The sequence below is a fragment of the Gouania willdenowi genome, chromosome 16 (assembly GCF_900634775.1).
Source record: "Gouania willdenowi chromosome 16, fGouWil2.1, whole genome shotgun sequence".
Classification (NCBI taxonomy): domain Eukaryota; kingdom Metazoa; phylum Chordata; class Actinopteri; order Blenniiformes; family Gobiesocidae; genus Gouania; species Gouania willdenowi.
This window is the reverse complement of record NC_041059.1, coordinates 14,436,127-14,456,209: the sequence shown is the minus strand read 5'-3', so window position 1 is coordinate 14,456,209 and position 20,083 is coordinate 14,436,127. Positions and strand designations below refer to the sequence as shown.

Genomic DNA, 20,083 nt, shown 5'->3' with positions numbered 1-20,083 from the left:
AAAACCTTGATACCTACGTCACGACGTAAACCTCAGACGTCAAGATGGTGCTTGAAAGTACTATGGTCTGGTAAGGGTTCTAAATGATCTTAAAATGTGATATTTTAGACACTAACCTGGTTCAGATATAGCTTTCTCTGGACCATAATTCTCCTTTTCTACCTGGACATGGTCGTGTTAAGCTTCCCGACGTGTTTGTTTGGCTACGGAGTGGATGTTTGCCGGTATTTCCCTGAGTCACTGTATAAGCTCAGTGCTAGCCTGAAGCTAACACAAGTGGCTTTCTTCAGAGTCGATTAAAGTCGTGTCTGGTTTAATTTCACTGCTTCGTTGGTTTTATAACAAAGACAGTAATGCTCGTGTTTGACCTGAAGGTAACTCAGCTGAGTTAGCATGATGCTAATCCATCTACAGCCTGATAGATATGTTGTTACCATTGGCTGCTCAACAAAGAAGCTCTATGTGTTAGAGAGCGATTATTTCTACTTTAAACGATCATTCCGTGCATATCTGCATGTATTCATTGTTGTAAGGGAGTTTTTTTTTTTTTTTTTTTTTTTTTACAAACAAATACATTTAGCCTTCATACATACAAACAGTGACACATATTGTACACAGTAATCAGATTATATACTGTGCATGAACGAAGGCTGAAAGATTAATTGCATTTGCGATATTATTCCGATATCATAAAACGCATTTTTGTTTATTTGTTTTTTAAAATTATTATTATTTATTTATTTTTGTCCTATCTTGTACTGTCCTGTTAAGTTCAGAGTGTTTAAGAAGTGCAGTCCACATGTTTCATGAAACGTGAAGTTAGATATGTTGAAGTGGTAAAACCATAGATTTGTTTGCTTTATTGTTGTAATCCGTGATTTAAAATGTATATTTTATATTTATTTAAAGTTTAAATAAATTTGAAACTGTTTATTATGAAACCGATTGATTTATTGCTTGTGTTCATTGAAAAATACATGACAAGAGCCACTGGAAAAAGTAATCGCATAATAAATCGCAATATTGAGGGGAAAAAAATTGCAATTGGATTATTTTCCAAAATCTTTCAGCACCATGAACACAAATTCCTATAATACCAAACAATGATTCAAGACAAAGAAGTAGAAGCGACTAAAATAAATTAAGGAACTTAGTGTAAATAACACTGTCAAAATTAGGACTGTAACTGTAAACAATTAACGAGTGCACTTCTCCCAGTTTTGTAATTTTCTAATCATGATTGCAGATTCAAATATGGAAGTTTATAATACAGAAAGCACAACAAAGAGCCACAGAGTTTCCACACAGCAAAAAAAAGTTTAAAAAGGCCGGGTTATTGACTAATACTGATTAATCTGTGATTAATTGACCATCACTGCAAGGATACGCATCTGCAGGATTGAACAGACACTGAAGTCAATACTTACTGACTTTGATCTGTAGTTAAATAACACTGTAGTGCATGCTTGAGGACATGTCAATGAAACATTTGACTGGTGGGCACATATTAACACAATCTGAATTTACATTATAAGGGCATATTAAATATGTACAGGAGTTATGTTCAATTATGAAAGTTTTTAAAGTAAAACTCTTCCTTTTGCTTTTTTTCTTTTTTTTTTTCAGTGTGGACAACAGTGAGTACATGCGAAATGGAGACTTTTTACCCACCCGGCTGCAGGCTCAGCAGGATGCTGTCAACATTGTTTGTCACTCAAAGACTCGCACCAACCCTGAAAACAACGTAGGCCTGATCACCATGGCAAAGTAAGCAGCAGCGTGCTTCAATGACAGCACTAGCATTTATAAGATAAATATATGATGGAAACAATATGTCCTCAATACAGCAACTGTGAGGTGTTAACCACTCTGACTCCTGACACGGGGAGGATACTTTCTAAGCTGCATGCTGTGCAGCCGCGTGGGAATATCTGCTTCTGCACTGGCATCAGGGTGGCACACGTGAGTCTATGATTCAAACTATGACGTATTTAAAGCCACAATCAGACCTTCAGACAAGAAACGCTGCAGTTAGGATGAGGTGGCTGTTGCTTTTGTTTTCTACACATTACTGAAATGGACAAGGACATAATTATTCAATCTATGGCAGCATTTTCTAGAGCCAATAACTCTACGTCTTAAGGCTCAAACATACTCAGGCGGACACCCGCAAAGCATAGTCCACACAGACACCTCGCGGAGTCCGTGGGGCCAATTAAATGCAAAGCTCAGATTTTACTACCGTACGGACTTCTCCGCGTAGTTGGTGTCACACAAAACACTTCTCGGCATTGTATCGACACGCATTAAATGTAACACCAACCTGCATTTCACCCTCCTGGTGTAACTGAGGAGGAGATATGAACACGAGCTTAGCGCAGAGACTGGCAGACGAGCTACGACAGTAGTGACACCTTTAAAACACATCCCAGGAGTACAAGGACTACAGAGAAGCGCTAAGAATCATGGGACATGTAGAATTTTAATTGAAACTACTATGTGGCAGTGCGCCCGAGTATAAGCTTTGGGGAAAGCGGACAGTCCGCGCTTAGTCCATTGTGCGCAGGGTCCGCCCGAGTATGTTTGAGCCTTTAGAAATCAATGCTGTTAAAGTTCATTCTACCTTGGAAACACAATATTATGACATTGTTACATTTTTCCAAACTTCTGTTTCTAGTTGGCGCTTAAGCACAGACAAGGCAAAAATCACAAGATGCGCATTATCGCATTTGTTGGCAGCCCAGTGGAGGACAATGAAAAGGAGGTGAGCTACGCTGTGACCGTCACTCAGGTTTCCATGTCTGTCCACATTTGTGTATCACTGAGCTGATGTGAGCAAAGTTTTTTTTTATTTTTTTTTTTGCTTTTTTTTTTTTTAGCTAAAATGTTCCTATGTAACCGCATTTTCTTTTACTGTAAATAAACCGAGTGATGAACACATAACTCCTGTTTAATCAACAAACACAGACTTGTTATACAATTTAACACAGCTTGGAGCTTATGCAACAGTGAGTGGTTGCCAAAGGGGGAAGGGTCACGCCATCAAAGTTACTCTGCAGAGGAAAGTAAAGAGATCCCTCAGAATGAAACTGAAAAAAGCTGATGCAGATTTTTTGTTGTATTCTGGTGTGATTCATTTCTAAAGCCTTTTTATTAGATTGTACTTTTCGTCATCTAGTTGTTTTGGTCCACATGTATAAAGTGTTTCTCTCGTCCTGCAGCTGATCAAAATGGCGAAGCGCCTGAAGAAAGAAAAAGTCAATGTGGATGTTATTAATTTTGGAGAGGAGGTACGTATTCATTCAAGCTCCACAGACTAAGACGGTTCCTTCTTTGGGAAACGGTGTTTGTCATTCCCTAACCTGATTCTGCTTTCTTGTTTTTTTTTATGCAGGAGATGAACACAGAGAAGCTGACAGCTTTTATCAACACGCTTAATGGCAAAGAGGGAGCAGGTTCCCACCTAGTCACTGTTCCTCCAGGGCCCAGCCTGGCTGATGCCCTGCTATCCTCACCCATCCTGGCTGGAGAAGGTGGTGCCGTGCTGGGTCTCGGGGCAAATGACTTTGAGTTTGGAGTGGACCCCAGTGCAGACCCAGAGCTGGCTTTGGTAAGAGAACTTGGACAGATTCATACTTAATAGTCATTGGTTGGTGATGGTTAGGTGGGTTGTTGGTGCAAATGGAAAGCTTCTGTCAGACTCCCCGAGCTGGGGCCACTGATGTAGCTTACCTGCCCCAGTTTTAATGTGTAGATAAATCTTGGTTATTGTCCACGCTTGAAGTTTCTGAATAATTTTTTTTATTGTAAAGTGTAAGTACACCCCCAGGTTTTTGCTGATGTGTCACTAGAGGGAAATTCAAAAAAATGTCTTGATTATGGGCGTTGCTCCTAGAATAGTTAAGACACGCCCAGTCACAACAACCCCACCCCCCACAGAGCTGTGCATTTCTGCATGGAGCTGTCAAACAATGCTCAATGAGGTTTGTAAGAGAGGAAAACAGTCCGGCCATGGTTGGTGACATCACTGATCTAAAAAGATGTCAATCATCTAATCTCACCCAATAGCAAAATTAAATTGCAATAGCTGGCATTCAACCTATAGAGGGCATTCACTCTGACAACTAAAAATGCTAAATTAAGATACTTGTGAAGAATGGGACTAGGATAATTAAATTACATTACTTCTTACCTAATCATACATGTATTCAGCGGAAAATAGTGGTTTTATTATGTACTTAGACTTTAAGGCCAGGCCGATGCAAAAAATTAGTATTTTATTGTCTTTTTCTTCACTGCATGCATCTGTGGAATTATGTTTACTTTCATTGTCAACACATTGTAGGGCAATCCCTTTTAGGATGAGTCTCCTGACTTAAATTGAGTTATCCGTACTTTTAAAATGAGTTGTCTGTTGTCATCCAAGGTGGTAGTTTAAAGGTATAGAGGATTTTCCCAAAGTTTAGAAAAGAAACACCCTCTCCACTTTTTGAAAAAATGCACATGCGCAGCACTCTACCTGCTCCCAATAGGGAACGCATATTAAATCTGTGCGAGAGCCCAGTTTTCCTTGTGCACAGCTCTGTTTACAAGTTGGTGTCGGCATCGCTCGTACAAGCTTACTTTCCAAAACAAGATTTGCACCTGGGAAGAACGGCAAGCTTCAATGAATGGCTGAAACCGTAGCTCATGAGACACATAAACACTTGAAAGTGAGCATGCGCAGTAAGCGAAAACTAGCTGGGGACGAGTACGTACGACGACCTTACGTCAGAATGATTGACAAATAGGAGGACCAATAGTCTTGATGATCCACCCGGAATTTCAAGTCAAAATAACTTCCTTTTTTTTTTTTAAAGGTTGTTGTACACAGGTCAGTGTGGGATGAATCTAAGAAGAGTTTCTTTTGTTCTTGTTTCTAATTTTCAGGCTCTTCGTGTCTCCATGGAGGAGCAAAGGCAGCGACAGGAGGATGAAGCTCGCAGAGCGGCTGTCGCTTCAGCAACTGAGGCTGGCATTTCCTCTCCAGCTGCAGACGGTAGGAAAATGTTCATCAAGATGAGTTGATGTCTCGTTTGTCCGTACAATTTGTGCGTTATGGTGTTGTGCACCATAGTGGGGTGTGTGTTCACGCTGCATGTGTTTTGTTTCAGAGTCTGATGAGGCCCTGTTAAAGATGTCTGTGCCACATACGGACACAGCCACTCCCGCTCTTCCTGACTTCAGCCGTATGACTGAGGACGAGCAGATCGCCTATGCACTGCAGATGTCAATGCAGGGAGCAGGAGCAGGTTCGTACATTGATTTTATATTTTCCATGGGAATTTATTATAATAAACATTCTCTGTTTTTTTATGAGCATTACGGCCTTGGAGCTCAGTAAGAAACATTAGAAAGAAAGACACCACAACAAATTTAAATTCAGAACCACTATTTAGTTTTTTTAATGGAAATCAAACAAATCAAATGAATCATACAAAAACAAAAGGGATGTCGGGGCCTTCCAAAATGAACCCTGTTTATGCCCTCCTCCTACCTGAGAACATTACATTCAGATAAGGCCGAGAACAGGAATAGGTCTGGAAATGGGTCACATGTGAGAATGACATTCTCACATCAATCAGCAAGGTAATTCAAGTTTGGAAATAAAGGTTTACAGTGGAACCACTAAAATTATTGTTTTTCTTTTACTGATTTTATTCTAATTCCTGACAATCCCCCTGTTTTGTGCTACCGGTAATGGACCTTTTTGTAATCTGTTAAAAAACATTTGTTAAACCTTTTCGTTCCACACTTTCACCATCAAATAGGAATAAACACTTTTATACTACATATAAAGCCGCATGGAAAAAAAGAAGAAATGATTGACTGTAAAGCAGAGGTGTAAGGATACACTCAACAATTTTTGAATCCCGATTTAAAAAAAAAAAAAAAAAATAATAAATCAAATCAAAGATTGGGACGTAATTTGATTACATAGAGATGATATTTTGGAGAGAAAAAACAGATTAGTCAAAATACAAATTACTATTCTTTTATTTAAATTGTCAATATTTTTTTTAACTAATATATTTTCTTCCTATAACCTTACAAACTGTTTCATCTCATAAACTGAATAAAACTGCACATTTCTTCATTTATCACCATGCAAAGTTGAACAAAAATGTATATTTTTTAAAAACATTAAAAAAAAACAAACAAAAGAAAAGTTTGCCTATGTTCCTGGCTTGGATTTTACATAATTTTCTAAAGGTGTGTCTGTGTGTGCTGACGGTTTGTTTTTAATTTCGATGGCGGAAGACGCACAAATGGATGCTGACTCACTGAATAGTGTCTGGTTGAAACGGGTTTGGGCTTAAGAGACATCTGCTTCACTTGGGTCAGACGGGTTCAGGCCATGTTCTGTCTGGCTCAGGCCTGGTTGGGTCTTCTTTTTTTGTCCGATTAAAGCTCTTCTCCCACACCCCCTGTTGTTTAAGCAGAGTATTGAAGCACATGTTGTTCTATCACTTTTAATTGTTTCTTATTTTCGTCAATTTTTTGCCAATTTAGGGTGTATCGTTACATCACTACTGTAAAGCTGTTGTGTTGAACTAGTATCATTTGCCTTTTATTTGTTTGGCAGAGTTTGGTGCAGAGGACATGGACACAGGCGCTGATATGGATTCCAATGAGCCAAAGGTAACCATAGTTCTGCTGTGACACTAAAAGACGATGATTTAACTTCCTCGTATCTACATTTAGGATGAAGAAGAATATGATGTGATGCAGGATCCAGAGTTCCTTCAGAGTGTTTTAGAGAACCTTCCTGGGGTGGACCCAAACAATGAGGCTATTCGTAACGCTATGGGCTCTTTGGCTTCCCAGACCAGCTCCAAACCTGACAGCAAGAAGGATGAGGAGAAAAAGAAATGAACACCAGTAAAGGAGAATTTAGGCTCTAATGGAAGAAATGAAATTGCACCACATGTTTATCACAGTAACCGTGTTATTCTTCCAAGTAAAGAATGCCTTTTGTTCATATTTTGTTTGTGTGGATGATTTAATAATATTTGCCTTTTCTGGTTTTTCAGCTGCCTGTCTGATTACCAACTTGTTTTGTGTCTAAAGCTTTTGTGATTGGTTAAGACTTTTGTATCCTTGTATCTGTAAAGTTGGCACGTTTCCTCAATAAATTTACAGAATATAAATGGATTCTTCATTCAATACATGAATACAAATGTGTTCTGCAACAATTCTTCCACAAGCTTTGGTTGTGGCTCTTCATGTCATTGTGACATTGTGTTCATGCATGATAAAAATTGCACACTTTGAAGGAGCGATAAACATATAGGGATATAAAATATGGATCCTGAGTCAGATTTGGTGGCCCAAGGCAAATTTATTTGTATAGCACATTTCATACACAAGGCACTTCAATGTGCTTAACATGATCAAAAAAGTGCAACAGAAAACATTCAACAGCTTAAAAATCAATAAATAATAAAATTAGCAGTAAGAACATTTAGAATCAGCAGTAAAAACAAGCAAAATTGACCTCACTGAAAAATATATACCGGCAGTAGAAGTAATTCAAATTAAAAAAGATTCCAAAACTGATGAGATCATTGAAAACAAGGCAAAACCTGTATTCGCAAGTCGAATACATATTTGGAAACTGAAAAAATTGGCAAAAATGACCTTGATTTGTTAACAAATTTGTTCTTCATATTATAATTAAATTGAAAGCAATAATGGAGGAAAAACAGAAGACTAACCATGACCCTAAATATGACCTTGAGCGAAGGTCAAGGTCACATGTAAGGAAAAGTTGTTCAATGGTACCAGTCTGAGCATTGTATCTCAATTTGTGACCAAGTTATGGGGAAAAGTTTTTTTGTTTTTGTTTTGGCTGATATGAGAACATTGAGGTCTCACTTTGTTTACTTTTCTGAGGAGTTCGTGACCTTAAATATGACCTTGAGAAAAGGTCAAGATCACACATTGAAAGGACATGTTGTTCAATGGTACCATATATATATTTTTTTGTAACATCATGGACTTTGACCCCTACAAATATTTTTACTAGTAGGTCGTACAGCTTTAGTCCATGAAAATGAAATACTCCACTTGAGATGAGCTTTTCATAAATATAAGCATCAAACTTGTATATTCGTAGAGATATGGTAAATAGTTTTTTGACACATGACACGACCTTGACCTTGATATTTTGGCTCCAAAAAAGGTTTACTGCACATGCTTGTATTGTATTTGGCAATTTTCACTTGCCAAATACAATTACTGATGAGTAAGGAGTAGAGGATGGCATTTGGTGTAAAGATGTTTGAGGGAACTGACTTTTTTTCTAAGCCAAATCCATATTTTTTGTTAATAAAAGGTGTAAATTAGAAACATTTCTACAAAATATTTGTGCCTTGAAATTTCACAGTGAATCTTTACAGTCCTATCTTTTTTTTTGTTATGTAATCTATATTGTTCCGACAGCTTTGGTTTGTACGAAGACAAAATAAACATGAATTGAAACCTGAGATCCAATTGAAATGAAGGCAGTTCCATATCAAAAATGTATTCATAGATTTAAACTGCACAATAAGGTGAGAAACGTATGTATTTTAAAAATGTTTTTTTTTCTTCTTTCTTTTCTTTTTTTATTTCTCTTAACATTGGTCAACAGTCTGCCCTGCCCCGCTTCTGTCTGACAGTAGCTGTCGCATAATTCAATGACGTCATAACACTTGCGACAAGGAGGAAAAAGTCGTAAACAGCTTGGCTAACTTCATTGGCTTAAGCCTTTAAGGTAACACGCGGGTTTAGTCGAGACTAACTCTGTTCTCTGACACGATACACGAATAAAGGGTTTCAATGAGTGGCAAACTGACTTAACTTTAAGTGCCTGTTTAGAATTACTGGTTGACGTTAGCGAGCAGAGCAGCTAGAAGCTAGCATAGCATAGCATAGCTGCAGCAGCCACTTGTTGCTCAGTGTGAGAGTTAAGCTTCACTGTTCAGCAAAACCAGTTGCGTCATTTGTCATTAATGATTGATTCATAACCAAATAAATTCACAACCATCCTACTTTTCCTCATTAGACGCTGGTTTCACGTTTTTCTCTAATCGCAGCCTCAAACAAACATCCTTAGAGTATTATATAGATATATATTATTATCCACACCGCCTGCTTATTAGCCTTTTATAGTGGTCAGACATGAACTAAACCCTTTAGTTTTGTACAGACATGTCATAGTGAAAGGCAATCAAAGGACAAAATAAATTTTTTTGCCATTTCTGGTCTTTCAGATTAAACATTGAATAATTGCTAATCATTTTCTTCTTCTTCAAAGTAGGGCTGCATGATTATGGCCAAAATGATAATCATGATTGATTATTAATATTATAATCATAGTTATTTATCATATGAGTTTTCATTGCACTACTTCTAAACAAACAATATGTGTAGAGATATCTTACTTTGTTAATATTGACCTCACTCATATTTAGTAACCTTTTGAAAATGAAAAACTTTGTTTATTTCTGGTGAAGGATTAAAGGGTTGTTCCGGTCATGGGGGATGTGAAGACCCCTGACTTCGATGATCTGCTGGCAGCGTTTGACATTCCTGACATTGATGCCAAAGAAGCCATCCAGTCCAGTCCAGAGGTGGAACATGATGAGGTGGAGACTGATCCAGATGTGCAACCCAGTGGCTCCTCTTCATGTTTTCCTCCTTCACCCAACAGTGACCCCCCTGTGGTCAGTGTTATTGTGAAGAACACAATGCGGTCAGAGTCTGTGGAAGAGGAGGAAGTGTCTGTCGAAGCTAAAGTGGAAAGTCCTTCCAGCTGTGCCACAGAGGTTGAAATTGGGGGTGTCACCTCACAGGTTAGTTCACAATCAAAACTGTGTCCAAGTTCTGGATTGGAGGGACAAATCACCAATGGCTTCAAGGAGAATCCTGATAAAACTGACAATCAGTCCAGCGCTGAGTCCTGGTCTAGGTCTTTACCTCTGACATCCGAGCTGAATAATGACAAGGTGGATGTTGACAAAGAGTCTGAATCAGAATCATCCCCCAAGCACAGCGTTGATATTATGACCAGTTTAAGGCCCCTCCTTTTTCCTCAGTCTTTGGCTCCTGCTGGTTCCACATCATCGTCTTCTTCTACCTCTATATCCATCAGCCCTCACAATTCACATCACCGTCCTCAGGAAGAAGACACTCGTCTTCACGTTAGTCCATCATCTTCACTTTCCATCCAGAATGAAAGCACAAAAACTGGAAACAGGCATATTTTGCACACCGATGATGATGATGACTCAGAACCCGATTTAGGAGGACCGCTGGTGATCCAGGAGAGCCCAGAAGATGTTTCGCCGTTTCAGAGCAGATTTGGCTCACACTCTGATCTGCTTGGCGCTCTCAAAATGACTTCTAGTATCGCTTCTCCCCCTTTGAATGTATATAATCCAATGAAACCCTCCGACCCTACAGAGCAGCATCAGGACCAGAAACCATCTCCTCCCTCATCTCCTCTGTCTCACATTCCCCAGGAAAGTCTCCCCCCGCTCAGCCAGGAGGAAAAATACCCAGAGCACGTCATTGATGAGAGAGACTCTCCTGAAAGCCCACCGCCTAGTGAGACGGGTCTCTCAGTCACCAACAGGAGAAGCAGTACTGATTCTGGATCAAATACAGATCCACCTGTGAACCACAAAGAGCTTCATCAGCAGGAAGAGTTCAGTAAAAAAGAGCAGAAGCAAGAGGACAAGATGAGTAACTCTGAGCCAGCTGGAGATGGAAGAAGTCTCAATGAGGTCAACTGTGATACTCTGACTGAGGACATTGCTCCTACTGATGATGTAGAAACTGTTTCAACCCAATCTCAAACCCTCAAGGTCAAAATAAAAGTGCCTAAAGGCAGAAGGCCAAGGAATGTGACGAGTGTACCTCCTAAAAGACGAGGAAAAGCTCCGCCTAAGGCTCTGGGCCGTCCCAAACGTACTGCAGGTCGGAGAGGAAATCCTCAAAGGATTTACCAGTGCCGCCTTTGCATGTAGATGTTGCTTCTGCAAACACACAAGAGAAAACTTCATCAGGTGACAGAGTAAAAAAGGCTCCTACAGCAGTGAGCGTCACTAAAAGTGCAGCGCCCCCCTCCATGTCCAGCTCCAGAGTCAGCGTGGGGGGGATCAGCCTGCCCAGTCTGGGTCCAAAAACTCTCACCGGTGGGATGACGCTGCCTGCGTCTCTACCTCTGCTTCCTCCTCAGTCCTGCAGCCGGCCGGCATCCATCGTGAACAACACGGGGGCGATCATATCCCGCAGTCAGACCAATCTGGTCAACGCTTTTAACAAAATCCTCAACAACAAGAATTTGCTGCCCAGCTACAAACCGGACCTGAGCTCCCCTCCACCTGCAGAGTGGGGCCTTCCTCTTCCAGCACAGGTGAGCTGTGCTGCTTTTACACCAGAGAGAACAAGACTTAAACCACATGTGTCAAACTCGAGGGCCGGGGGCCAAATCTGGACCTTTTAGAACAGATGTGCAACTTCTATCACAGTGGGGCTCACAAAAATGTGATTGTCTGATCCGGGGGTTACGTTATCGACATTCATGTCAGCATTTAGAATAATGACCAAACTGAGCATTAATACCGGAAAGAACAAAGGGTTTTGTCTTTGTTGTCCTTTTTGTGTGGTTTTCTTGGTGTTTTTTTATTTCATTTTGTAGATTTTCTCATCAATATGGCAAATTTTTGTTGTCGTTATTTGTGTTTTTGTTTGACTTTTTTCTCGTTCTTGTTGTCATTCTGTGTATTCTGTCATTTTGTGTAATTTCATGTGTCTTTGAAGCCCTTTTGTATATGTTGTTGTTTTTGTAGTCATTTTGTGAGTTTAAGCAGTTGTTTAGTGTGTCTTTATTGTCGTTTTGTGTGTATTATCACTCATTTTTTGTCTTTTGGTGGGGTTTTTTTGTTACTTTTTTCTTCCACTTTGTGCATTTTGCTGTCGTTTTTTGTGTTTTTAGGAGTTTTGTGTATTATGTTGTTTTTCATAGAACTTCCAACTTCATGAATTCCAATTTTGTTTTGGGGGCCAAACAAAATTAGACCGAGGGCCGCATCTGGCCCCTGGGACGCCAGTTGCCTATGTCTGCTTTGGAGCATCAGATTCAGCTCACAGCATAAAGTTGAAATTACAGAAAACATGAATAATTTTGTATAAATACCAATTAATTCAGTTTTTGATATCTCAGCCCTTCCAAATACATGAACTCAATAAATATCCACAGTATTTGCCAGGGCACACAGTTTTCCCACGCTTTTATCACATGATGGCTGTCATTTTAAATCACAGATTGTTGAAAAATTAATTTGTATCTTTTCCAAAAATCTTACAGTTTCAATAAAATTATTCCACAAAATTTTCCCAAATTGAATAAAGATTGGTCACCAACTCAAGGAAATATGAAGATTGGATGTTGTCTGTAATTTCCATTACTTGACATATATTTATGGGACAGAATAATGTTGAAATTGCTAGTGGTTAAGGACGCTGGGCTATCACTGTGGGATGTTGAGCAAGTCCCTTAACCCCGAACTGCTCCCCAGGTGCTGTAAAATGGCTGCCGACTGCTCCCCAGGGAATGGGTTAAAATTTTGTATATGTGGAACAACATATATGACCAATAAAGGCAAAAGCCCAATTTATTTTAAAATTTGCGGCCCACTTGAGATCAAACTGGTCCAGTTTGTAGCCCAAGCATTCAGTCTCACGTTAGTTGCGCTACAAACCCAGAGCAACAGATGATGATGATACATTTTACTTGGAAATTTAAAACAGCAAAAATAAACGACACTATTAGAAATGATGTGTGACCTCATAAGATAAAGATTTTTTTTTTTAATATTTAATCCTTTCTCAACAAACCCAGCTAACTATGCTGTGGTTCTGCTGGTGTCTGACCATTACACACACTTTACATGGAGAATGTTTGACCCACTGCAGGGATACCGTTGCCTGGAGTGCGGCGATGCGTTTGCCTTGGAGCGCAGTCTGTCACAGCATTACGGCCGACGCTCGCTGCGGATCGAGGTGACCTGTAACCACTGTGCCAAACGGCTGGCCTTCTTCAACAAGTGCAGCCTGCTTCTACATGCCAGGGAGCACAAGGAGAAAGGGCTGATCATGCAGTGCTCACATCTAGTCATGAAGCCTGTACCTGTGGATCAGATGATCAGCCAGAAAGAACCAACGGCACCCGGTGAGGAAACAGTCAGCTGCAACACATAAATAACTAGAATTTTTGCATTTCCTGAAGAAAATGCAAGTGAGGATGCATGTGCTGGCCCGCGTCGCACTACATTAGCATAGCATTAACCTAGCAATAGCCTTAATGTTGCAATAACTTAGCAACAATCGCTTTGAAGGTTGAAAAATGTTGAAAAGGTTGAAAAAGGTTGAAAAGTTTGAAAAAGGTTGAAGAAGTTTGAAAAGGTTGAAAAAGTTTAAAAATTTTGATAAAGTTTGAAAAATTTGAGAAAGTTTGAAAAATTTGAGAAAGTTTGAAAAATTTGAGAAAGTTTGAAAAATTTGAAATAGGTTTGAAAAAGTTGAAAAGGTTGAAAAGGTTGAAAAAGTTTGAAAAAGTTTGAAATGTTTGAAAAGGTTGAAAAAGTTTGAAAAGGTTGAAACAGTTGAAAAAGTTGAAAAAGGTTGAAAAAGTTGAATGGTTTGGATCAGTTTCAAAATGCCGACGATGAAGAGGGTCAAAGTGTCAAAGAGGGTCAAAAAGGTTCGAACTTTCAATGTAAAGTGGATGAGAGCACAAAGTTCCACGAGAAATAACTCAAAAAATTGAAAAGTTTTCAAACCACTGAGATATAGCAGAGATGTGCAGAATTTTCTGAAGAGTTTGATACCTCAATTGTTGAAATTGGTTAAAAATTGTGGGAGTTGATAGAGTGCACGGAAGAAGAATAAAAACATATAATAACTAGAATTTTTGCATTTCCTGAAGAAAATGCAAGTGAGGATGCATGTGCTGGCCCCCGTCGCACTACATTAGCATAGCATTAACCTAGCAATAGCCTTAACGTTGTAATAACTTAGCAACAATCCCGAAAACCAGTTTATATACTAGTATAGGTAAATTCCCAGTATGAGCTGAAAGTGAATAAAACAGCTGAGCATTAGTTGAAAAGTTTAAAAAAGGTTGAAAAAGGTTTAAAAAAAGGGTTGAAAAAGGGTTGAAAAAGTTTGAAAGGTTGAAAAAAGTTGAAAAGGTTGAAAAGTTTGAAAAAGGTTGAAAAGTTTGAAAAGTTGAAAAAGTTTGAAAAAGTTTGAAAAAGTTGGAAAAAGGTTGAAAAAGTTGAAAAGGTTTGAAAATGGTTGAAAAAGTTGAAAACATTTTGAAAAGTTTGAAACAGGTTGAAAAAATTTAAGACAGTTGGAAAAACGGTTGAAATAGTTGAAAAAGTTGAAAATTTGGAATATTTTGAGAAGGTTGAAAAGGTTGAAAACATTGAAACAAGTTTGAAAAAGTTTGACTGAACTTGAGCCTGATTGGTTTTCCAAGAGAGCCAATCACAGGTCACACAGCTTCATTCCCGTATTCACTGTAATAAACAAAAGAAAGGTTCAGGTTTGTCAGTGATTGGTATACTCTATAGTGGTTCATCCTGATGCTGATTCTTGCTTCACCCTGTCTAATATCTATTGTGATTTCAGGTCACGTAATCCCAAATTCAGCACACAAGTCACATCAGGACGGACAAAACAAGGAAGCAGCATCTGTGCAATACACAAACAACCAATGTCCTGAGTGTCAGCTTCAGTCAGCAGTGAAGAAGAGTGATGCAAGCATTTCAAGAAACCAAACCGGCACAGAGCTTTGTGAGGAAAAAGAGCTGCAGGCTTGATCTGGTTTTGACATAATTCAGTATAGTGCTGATGTTATTCCTACATTTTGTTTTGTATTTGCAGTCCTGCACAGAGTGTTCGCCACCTATGCTGCTTCCCAACGTGTGCAGTGCTGCGGCTCATCAGCGCATCCATCAGGGCAACTCACCTTACGTGTGCCCGGAGTGTGGCGGCACCACCACACAGGCTCTGCTTCAAACACACCTGCAGGAGATCTGTTTACACCTGACCCGCCGCATTGGCTACAGGTGAGTAATTGCCTAACGTGCTGATAGAATGAACTGATTTTATCATTTTTATACTCCTGTGGCTTAATAATTGGAAACTTTTTTTCCTCCAGATGTTCCAGCTGCCTGGTGGTGTTTGGAGGTTTGAACTCAGTGAAGTCTCACATCCAACAGGCTCACTGTGACACGTTCCACAAGTGCCCCAGCTGTCCCATGGCTTTTAAATCTGCTCCAAGCGTCCAGAGTCATATTACAGCGCTGCACGCCACTCTCACAGAAGCACAGACTATGTAGTTACACCCATGTTTATGTAATATGTGTATTTACCAAATCATTACCCCATTACTTTTATGTGTCTGACTCATTCTTTTAACTTCTTACAGATTGATCTATAAATGTGTAATGTGTGACACGGTTTTTACCCACAAGCCCCTGCTGTACACCCACTTTGACATTCATTTAATCAACCAGAAGGTGCCTGTGTTCAAGTGCCCTGAATGCACCAAGCTGTTCTCTCAGAGGAATTCCCTTCTGGAACATTACAGGGTATATTTTCACGTGTGAAAAAATCATAGCGCTCCTTTGTTTTTGTTTTTTAATTCAGTTTTATTTCTTGTTTTCTCAGACACACAAGTCTATCCAATCAAAAGAAGAGCTGCCCCCACCCACTGCTGTGACCAGTGGCTCACAGGCTCTGATGAAGTTGGAGAGTTCCGATGAGGATTTGATGGATGAGGGGAACGATGACAAAGGGAAAACTAAAAGGCAGTCGGCGCCTTCTGCATGGAAGTGTTTTTCCTGCCAGAGCTGCTTTCAGGTCCGGGAGGACTACATCAGCCACATGCGTGAAAAGCATGGAAAGGTGAACTTGTTCCCCCTGTGTGTGCAATTTTAATCATTTATTCAGCCGTGGTGTTGAGACACGGATGAAGGGACGTATGTTTCTGTTGTTAGACTCTGAAGAAGTTTCCCTGTGACAAGTGTGGAAGCTCCTTTTCCAGCTCGTCCAACATGATGCGACACATGAAAGATAAGCACTCAGACGGGACTCGAGGCTTTCCCTGCCAGTGAGTGTCCTGGATGAGTCTTAAGACGAAAAAAAATGCAATCATCTTATCATGCATTCATGTCACTGTGTGTTTGTGCAGGTTTTGTACTGATGACGAGAAAACTTTTAGCAGCAAATCAATGTTGGAGAAGCATCTTCTACAGAAACACAGCATAGACACAGCGAAACAAGAGGCAGTGACGGTAAGTACTCTAATTTCTCTCTGCTTTGAACTTAAAGTGTTAGTACACCCTAAAACCACTTTTTTCTGCTGAATACATAATATGGTTTGGTATGAAGTAATGCAGTTTATTGATCCTATTCCCACTCCTACTCTTAAGTATTTAAATTGAGCGTTTTTAGTTGTAAAATGTCAGAGTGAATGCCTTCTGTGGGTTGAATGCTGGCTATTGCAATTTAGTTTTGCTTTTGGCTGAGGTTATATCAGTGATGTCTTTTTGGATCAGTGACATCACTGTCACTGTTGGCCCCGCCTCTCCTATAAAAGATGGGAGGAGGAGGTTTCCTCCTATCACAGTCCTCAGTGAGCATTTATTGACAGCTCCATGCAGAACTGTGCAGTGCTGTGGGGGTGGGGCTGCTGTGACTGGGCGTGTCTTAAATACTCTTGGAGCAACGTCCATAATCAAGGCATTTTTTTAATTACCCTGTAGTGGCGGATCAGCTAAAAGGTGGGGTTGTACTAACATTTTAAACTGTGATTTTTTTCTCCTCTTTTTTTCTACCTTGTCTGCACATGCTGTCGAAGGTCAACACTACTTATAGTGCAATCTTTTCACGACAGTAATTAAATAAATGAATTTATTTTATTGCATAATTGTGACCATCACCAGCCCTCCCCAAGGAAGGGTAAGAAAAACTTTATTAAATAGAGGTCAGTGTTACACTTAGGTGAGGGGGAAAGGAACAGGGAAGAGGGAGTCAGGGTAGGACAAATGAAGGGGTGGGGAAAGCTGTGCTTTTATGTTGTGAGGCAGCTTTACCAAGTAGTGACTAATCATTCATCGTTTGCTTTTTTCTCTTAAACTTTGGTACAAAACAGGGTTTTGGAACCCTGTTACATAATGATATTTTTAATATCTGAACATTGATCTTGTAATTGCAGCTGCTTGAAACTGTGCTTTGCTTTGTAATTTTGAAATTCTGAGGCTATTATGGAAATTTCCTCCAAAATATGAGGCAGTTTTTTTTGGCTTGACTTTGATTTCAATCATTTCCAGCAGAATCATCAAGTCCCTATAGTGTAGTTGTGAGGGTTTTGGATAAATACATGGTTATGATTCAGTGCAGGCCTTGGAAGATGAAATAAAAACTGCAGTTATCTGATCTGTCCTCATAGGCAGGGGCAGAGGATGCTGAGAGCTCATCTGAACAGGACAACAGCTTCAGTTCCCGCCGGAGGAGACGGAGGAAGGCAGTGAAGATTGAGCACGAGGAAGAGTCGCCTGATAAAATGAGTCCAGTGAAGAAGCTACGCTCATCCTTATCCTCGTCTTCCTCTGCGGCCATCGCTCAGTGCTCTCTACCTACGTCAGGATATCGCTGCGCTCCCTGTGGCTTCACCACAGAGGACCAGCCTGAGTTCCTGGAACACATCAGCCAGCACAAACCTGGAGGAGCAGAGAGCCGCAGCCTGCAGTGTTTACAGTGCGGCGCCTGTTTCACCTCCACCTCCTCTTTATCACGCCATCGTTTCATCACTCATAAAGTCAAGGATCCTCTGGGTGACCAGCAGCCAGGCCTCAGTGGACACCTGGGGTCCTCGCCTGGTTCCAGCAGGAATCATGAGGACGGGCCGCCGGTGAACGGCTCACTGGAGTCGCCTCAGCCGTCCAGCAGTCAGGGGAACGAAGAGGAGGAAGCGCTCATCTGTAAGGTGTGTGGGAAGGGCTTTGAAAAATCTGCAGATCTGAACACTCACTTCAGAACTCACGGTATGGCCTACATAAATGCTAGGAATTCTGGGAAAATCAAGGCTGAAAATTAATTAAAAATGCCTAATTTTGGCTTTTGAATAGTGCCTTTGAACATGCTTGCAGACACTGTTTAATTGACTAATCACTGCACAAATACAACACACTGTAGAACAGTCCATTCCTCTCTCAGTCAGGACATAAAGCTGTTCACTAACGATGCTACTGCGGTTCATTTACTTTTGGAAACTCAGGGTGTTTCTAAACTGTGACGTATCACCAGTTTCTATGTAAAGCTTTACAATACAGGGAAACTGTCACCAGCTCATACTGCGCTTTGCTCATTTTAACAGAATGAAAGAAACATCCACACTTAAGCAGTGATTGATCAGTTTCTTTAGAAATGCAAGACTTTGTTGTAATTTTCTTTAAAAAAAAAATAGAAATTAAACTAGAATTAGTGATTCATTTAGTCACTATAATCATTTAATATAATGTGTTTAATGTGTCATTAGAAGATAATCTTTTTAGTGCTTAGCTCAGATATTAATTATGCTTCTAATTGTAGTTTAAACATCTGTAGTTTCACTTTAGTTTCTGTCAAACTGAAATTGGCGTCATTAGATCATCCAATCCAGTCTTCTGCAGGATTAAGCAAAGAGCTTAAAATGACAAAGGAAACTCCCCGTACGGTTTAGTTAGATGCTTTGAGTGTCTGTCATCTGTAAGTAGTAATTTTATGAAACTAAATTTAAGAAATAAAGCAAGAAATAATATTTGCAACAAATAATTATGAAAGATAAACTTTTGCACAGCATTTTTTAGGTTAAAATCTTAAATCCAGAATTGATTCATCCCCCCCACCTGAATATCCAGTTATGCTGAAACAGCTTTACCCTGGTTGAAATGAACTAAACATACTTTTTCACTTTTGTTGACTATGGGTGAACAAACCCATGCACGATCAATGAGAACGTGCAAAACTTAATATAAAGACATGGAAACACGTCCTCCTACGGCTGAGCTTCTTTGTTAAACTAAGCCATCACCCTAAATGTTCAAAAACATTCACGTTTAGTTCCATTAATGCCAAACCTACCACATATTTAATGAAAGACATTTCCCAAAGGATGCAGCCACTGGCTGTTCTACAGTTGAATGTGTAGCTAGAATTCCAGTTCATATTTTTACTATTGGTAACATGTTAGAAATGTTAATGGGTGACGTTAACCAGTTGCACTTTATGTTCACACAGTGACATTTTATTTTTTGTGAAAACCAGAAGAATTGCAACTTCTTGTGTTTCAAATCAAAGGTTCTTCACCTGTTACTCAAAAGTGGTCAATATGTGTCGATGCATCGGCATAGAAAAAGCCAAGAAGGAATGTTCATTTTTTTCAAAATAAAAGCTTGGGAAATGAAGTGCATTTCCCAAAGATTGTTGGTGAGTCGTGTCCAACAGGTTTAAGAACTTTTCTCTGAGTAAAATTACAAGTAATAATGATAATAATTTGCTTTTTATTGTTGTTTATGCTACAAACACAAAATTGTTGCTTAACCCTCCGCTTACCACTTTGTCCACTGAACTATCAGACAAGATGATATTGGGATTCCATAGCAGATATTTAAAATATTCCCTGGTGCCTCCTTCAGCTCCATTTAAATGTGTGAATGTTTTTTAAAGCCAAATAGCTGAAATCACTGTGCCTTTATCTGACAGCTGTAAAAAAACAAAAAAAAATAATACCTTTGACTGATTTTAAGTCACGTTTGAAACACTTCAATGTTTGTGCTTGTAACTTTGCAGAGATTTGTTTTAAAATAAAAGAGTTAATGTTTACTCTAAAGTGTGTACATTTTTTTAAATTACGACAAGAAACATCATTTGGATGCATGGTAACCTCTAATATTGATGTTGGAGAACTTTTGTTTTTAGTCCACACAAACACAAACTC

At 39.5% G+C, this 20,083-nt stretch overlaps 2 protein-coding genes across 2 annotated transcripts; both read left to right on the top strand.

The window, feature by feature from the left end:
* On the top strand, window positions 1-7,190 carry LOC114477927 (26S proteasome non-ATPase regulatory subunit 4-like). Its single transcript, XM_028470644.1, has 10 exons — window positions 1-70; window positions 1,627-1,767; window positions 1,848-1,962; window positions 2,678-2,764; window positions 3,222-3,290; window positions 3,395-3,610; window positions 4,930-5,038; window positions 5,154-5,291; window positions 6,626-6,681; window positions 6,745-7,190. Exons 1-10 carry the CDS (start codon window positions 45-47, stop codon window positions 6,913-6,915), a joined length of 1,128 nt encoding a protein of 375 aa, XP_028326445.1. The 5' UTR covers window positions 1-44; the 3' UTR covers window positions 6,916-7,190.
* A 1,521-nt stretch (window positions 7,191-8,711) lies between these two features.
* On the top strand, window positions 8,712-19,975 carry znf687a (zinc finger protein 687a). Its single transcript, XM_028470478.1, is given in 12 exon segments — window positions 8,712-8,797; window positions 9,540-11,036; window positions 11,039-11,443; window positions 13,006-13,261; window positions 14,728-14,912; window positions 14,983-15,167; window positions 15,260-15,436; window positions 15,530-15,692; window positions 15,772-16,008; window positions 16,101-16,213; window positions 16,295-16,397; window positions 17,555-19,975. Coding segments are annotated over 11 exon segments (3,948 nt in total). The 5' UTR covers window positions 8,712-8,797; window positions 9,540-9,560; the 3' UTR covers window positions 18,203-19,975.
* The last annotated feature ends 108 nt before the right edge of the window (window positions 19,976-20,083 follow it).